General features: G+C 43.9%; 1 protein-coding gene across 1 annotated transcript in view; it reads left to right on the top strand.

Moving 5' to 3' along the window:
* Window positions 1-5000, top strand: part of unc-13 — a gene marked incomplete at its 5' end in the record, with an annotated part of 806055 nt that overhangs the window by 726693 nt on the left and 74362 nt on the right. The window contains 1 exon segment of the mRNA XM_070128168.1: window positions 2137-2211. Within this exon segment, the coding sequence (XP_069984269.1) occupies window positions 2137-2211 (75 nt within the window).

Below are 5000 nucleotides of genomic sequence, written 5' to 3'. Positions count from 1 at the left end.
CTCCACCAAGTCTTCGTCTTCACTTTCACTTCCCTCCCTCCTTCCCCCTTCCCCATTCCTTCTCTCTCAAGTCTTCTTCCTCTTCCCTCCCGCCCCACCCCCTTCCACATTACCTTCCCCGAGTCTTCTTCCTCTTCCCTCCTTCCCCTCCCTCTTCCCCATTCCCCCTCCACCAAGTCTTCATCTTCTCCATTCTCCCTCCCCTAGGTCTCCCTCCTCCTCCCTCCCACCCCTCCCACCCCTCCCCCTTCCCCATTCTCCTCCATCCTCTTCCCTCCCCCCCTCCTCAAGGTCCTTTTCCTCCTCCCTTCCTTCACCCCTCCCTCCCTCCCTCCCTCCCTCCCTCCCTCCCTCCCTCCCTCCCTCCCTCCCTCCCTCCCTCCCTCTCTCCCTCCCTCTCTCCCTCCCTCCCTCCCTCATTCCCTCCCTCCCTCATTCCCTCCCTCCCTCCCTCCCTCCCTCCCCTCAATGCATCCGCCGCATATAACTTTGAGATTAGCCTCCGAGTTGGATCTCTCGCGTGTGACTGCGCTTCACGTTTTTCTTTTCTTCTGAAGTCTGGCGGCGCTCCCAGCTAGAACATTTCGAAGTTATTTCGGTCGATCCGCGAGTATTTTGATTTCGGTTCTCCTCTCTCTTCTTCTTTTTTTGTGCGTGTGTTTTCTGCTGTTGTTGTTTCTTTATTCCCTTCGTTCTTTCTTCCCTTTTGTGTGGTTTGAAGAATTTGTCTGGGTCTTCATTTTTTTTTCTTCGTTATGTCGGAAGAATCGTTCGTCTTCGTTTTCTCTTATTGTATTCGTTCATTTCTCTCGTTAGCTTTTTTTTTTGTATATACATATCTGTTTCTCCTTATATTTTTTTCTTATCTTTAATTATTAATTTATCTTGTTTATTGTTTTTTATTTTGTTTAGTCACTCAGCATTGAGGAATCGGACACGACGGCATCCCACGCGCGTCCGGGATGGCCACCGGAAGTCCCTCCCGCCATGACAGTCTCCACTGGCCGAAAATCCCGCCAAGAATTCGGGGGAGAGATTTATCAGGGCGGGAGGATCTTTTTTCTTTGTTAACTTAGATCGGCATTCGTTTAAATATTTGTTTCTATTTTAACTAAGGTTTAGGTGTTTTGTCTTATATGATTGTTAGTTAGTTTTTTATCTTTTCTTTCTTTCTCGGGTGGAAGAAGTATTTATTTCTTACACTTTGAGATCGATTATTCTGTTTTTTTTTTCTTCTTCTTTTCTGATTGATTGATTGATTAATTGTCTATGCCGTTGTTATTACCATCCTACAAAATACCAAAATTGCAAAATTGTTTCCATTTGTGAGAAGAAGCATCTTGCAAGGGAAATTATTCGTTCAATGGGGTGTACCAATTGGCTGAAATTTATGCGAAGAAAAATGAGTATAAAATACTATCGCAGATTGTTTTTCTATCTGAAAATCGATAAAAGCATCTATTGCGTTTATTTATTATATTGTTTATTATTATTATTATTATTATTATATATATATATATATATATATATATATATATATATATATATATATATATATATATATATATATATATATATATATATATATATATATATATATATATATATATATGTATGTATATATATATATATATATATATATATATATATATATATATTCATCGTATCTAACACTCTTTATCATTTGAATATTCTTATCACAGTTGTTTTCATGGTTGTTATCGGTGCGCTTATGGTTTCCGCGTTTGAATTTGTATCCGTGATGGCTGTTATCTGCCCCGTGGATCTGTTATGATTTGCTTCTGTGAACGACTTTCTTCCTCCCATATATCATTTTTATTTTCCAAAGTACAAAAATAAAAAATAATATTTCATATCACCATCAATAATTTTTTCTTTTTCATCTGATGTACTTTGGTTTCGTATTTTTTCATAATTTTATCTCACAGTCATTTCCCTCTCCTTCACAACCTCCTCCTCTTCCTTCTGCTTCATTTCCTCATTTCCTCCTCTCCTCCCGCCATCCCCTCTCCACTTCACACACATTTAATAATCAGAAGCCAGTGACGAAATCCCTTACTAACATATTTCTTGTTTTCTCTCCCCCTTCCCTGCCCCCTCTCCCCTCCCCCCCAGACGATGGCAGCGACGAAGAGGAACGCCGGGCTGACGTCTGCGGTGCCGAGAGCGTCCCTCAACGACGAGGAATTGGTGAGTATCCTTCCCTTCGACGCCTCCTTCGGGTAGACGTCGGGCCCCTCCTGAATGGGGACGTCTCTTGGGGTCGTCCTCCAGGGTGGTGGCTCTGTACGTTTGATTTGTTTTCTTCTTCTCCTTCTCCTTCTGTTTTATTTTCGTTCCTTTCTTAAACTTCGTGTCCTGTGTTCCCTTCATATCTCCACCTAATTGTATGGGTACAATGCCGTTGTGGCGGAGTCCTCTTAACTGTGTACTTTATCATGAGGTTTAATGTGTCTCTTTGTAACAGGTTGAGAGAGATTTGTATATATGTGTAACTGTAATAGAGTATACGAATAATGTATTTAACATGTGTTAATTAAGTTTTCTTACTAAGAAAGAAATACATGACTATAAAAAATGTTAAGGCTGTAACCTTTTTTCTCTCTCTCATAGAACTGGAGTAAGACCCTTTTCTGTCACCTTAAGCTTAAGCTCTCCTATGTATTTTATATCTTATCTGTGGAATTTACGAGGTCCCTCCTAACTCTTAGCGAAACTTTCACTTGTAAATAACCGCAGTTTGACACATGTGATAGCTTGTTTGACGGCTTTTTGCTGTGTTGAGCCACCTGATTCTTAGCCTAGCTTACAGGCGTATTCTCACGCCCTCGTTACGTCCTGTCACACACCCATTGCCGCCCAGGTCACACATACAGCCCCCCTCTTAGTATAACACTAGCGCTGGATGTGTTTTAATTCCCAGTCACAGAATTCCAGTTTTACCATGTAGTCAAAACCTTAGAAAGTGGAGTGTTAAATTTTGGAAATGACAATAGTAGCATAGTGTAGAAATGAAGCGTCATGTTTCCTCCACGCCCTATAGTTATTGTGACGTTCGAGGGTCGCCTTATTCGTGGGGTGCTGCCCTGAGTGTCACGTGACCTCGCTACTCCTTGCTGGTCTTCAGTTGCGTAATCTCTCCATTTTCGAATCATGGGAGATCCTATCTTGATATTCCTCCTTTTTCGATTCTTTTCTCTTTCCCATCCTCTTCTATCTCCCTCTTCCTGTCTCCTTTACAACGTCATCTCAGAGAAAGCGAGACGGTGAAGAGATATGCAAGTCATTGTCCCGAATCACAGACACCTGCCTGTCCGGCGACCCCGTCTCCTGCGAGGCGCGACCGGGAGACAGAACGACAGGCTGCCTTCGAGCGCCGGCCGCGTGACGGACGGCGAGGCTGACGGAGGTGTCTCGTGGTCGTTATCGCCTGTTCAGGCTGACGGAGAGCCTCTGACCCTTGGCTGCCTCTCTCTTGCACGTCTCTCACGCGTTGCTGCATCTCTCTGTGTGTTCTTCCATCTCTCCTGCTCTTCCCTATTGTATCTATCCTTCCTCCCTCAAATCCACATAAGAAATCGATATAAATTCGTCAAAAGTATTTTCGAAGTACCGCCGCAGGGCCAGTAGCGAGGAGGAGCCACTCACTCATAACTAACACAAAACGAGGAGTTATGTGACCATTCCCTCGCCCGAACCCACGAGTAACGGCGGGCTGTGTGATTTCGTGAGTGACCTGACGCAGGTCGCGAATGGGTTGTCACAGGTCGTAAGGGGGCCGTGACCTCGGGTCCTGGAGGTACAAGGTTTCTCACTCTTCTTCCTCGTCTTTCTTTTTCTTAACTTTCCTCGGCTTAGGTCCCTGTAAGTACAGTGTTTCCATATCTCTTCCTTTTTTTATATTCTGAATATGTCAGTGATCATGCCTCTCATGTCCTAGATTTATATGCTGACACAGCCATCCTCATCCGACATCCCACTCATGGCATCGTGTCTGTGTGTGACGCAGCGCCCACTCATCACTCCAGCTTCCTTGCCCAGACACAGCCCTCACCGCCCGTGTGGCGAGACGCCCACGGCAACCGCGGCCCGATGGCGATGCGCTAATTAACTGCACGGCAGATTCCTCGCGATAAGCCAGCCCTGTCATACTTATCGTTCGTTGTAAAAAAAATCGGTGATTAAAACCATTCATTGTAACTCTTTAATTGGAAGCAACGTAGCGCTGGTGAGCATGGCATAAAATTACGCGTTTTTATATAACATGACTCCGATAAAAGGTTATTGGAGATCATGCCTTTGACATTTAAATGAGCGTCTGCTTTAGATACAAGTTTACTGCGACTTATAGTCGAATGAACAGAAGTGGAGCAGGGAAATATTATATATGAATAGATAGATATACTGATAGATGGACAGACAGTTGGAGATGAATATAGACAATTGAAAGGAAATAGAAAGGTAAATAGATATGTAGATAGATGGATATATAGATATATGCATAAATTGACAGATAGGACATAAATGGGAAGACACCCAGATAGACAGCAAAAAATAATGCCATAAACTTAATGATTTTCAAGCAATCATTTCAAAGACTGTTCATCAGCAGGTAGGAAAACCAGTTGTTAATAGCACACACCGATGCTATAGTATGTCGTAAAAATAAAATCACACTCCAATAAATATGCAGAAACAATGAAGAGCGAATAACGTGGTAGGTGGGGAAGAGGCTCAATAAAGGTGCAACAAGGAGCAACAGTGTCAACAAAGATGGCGCGAGGACCGCCACAGCCAGCGGAGCCGTAATAACAATCAAGAGGCGCCGTTAACAGAGCCACGCGCCGGAAACAGAACACGACCAAAGGAACACGTTTGATCAAGCGTCGAGGGCCGCCGCCTCCTCCTGCTCCTCCTCCTCCTCCTCCTCCTCCTCCTCCTCCTCCTCCTCCTCCTCCTCCTCCTCCTCCTCCTCCTCC

Source organism: Penaeus vannamei, chromosome 12 (genome assembly GCF_042767895.1).
Source record: "Penaeus vannamei isolate JL-2024 chromosome 12, ASM4276789v1, whole genome shotgun sequence".
Lineage (NCBI taxonomy): Eukaryota > Metazoa > Arthropoda > Malacostraca > Decapoda > Penaeidae > Penaeus > Penaeus vannamei.
Note: the sequence above shows the minus strand (reverse complement) of the source record. Positions and strands in the feature narration are given on the sequence as shown.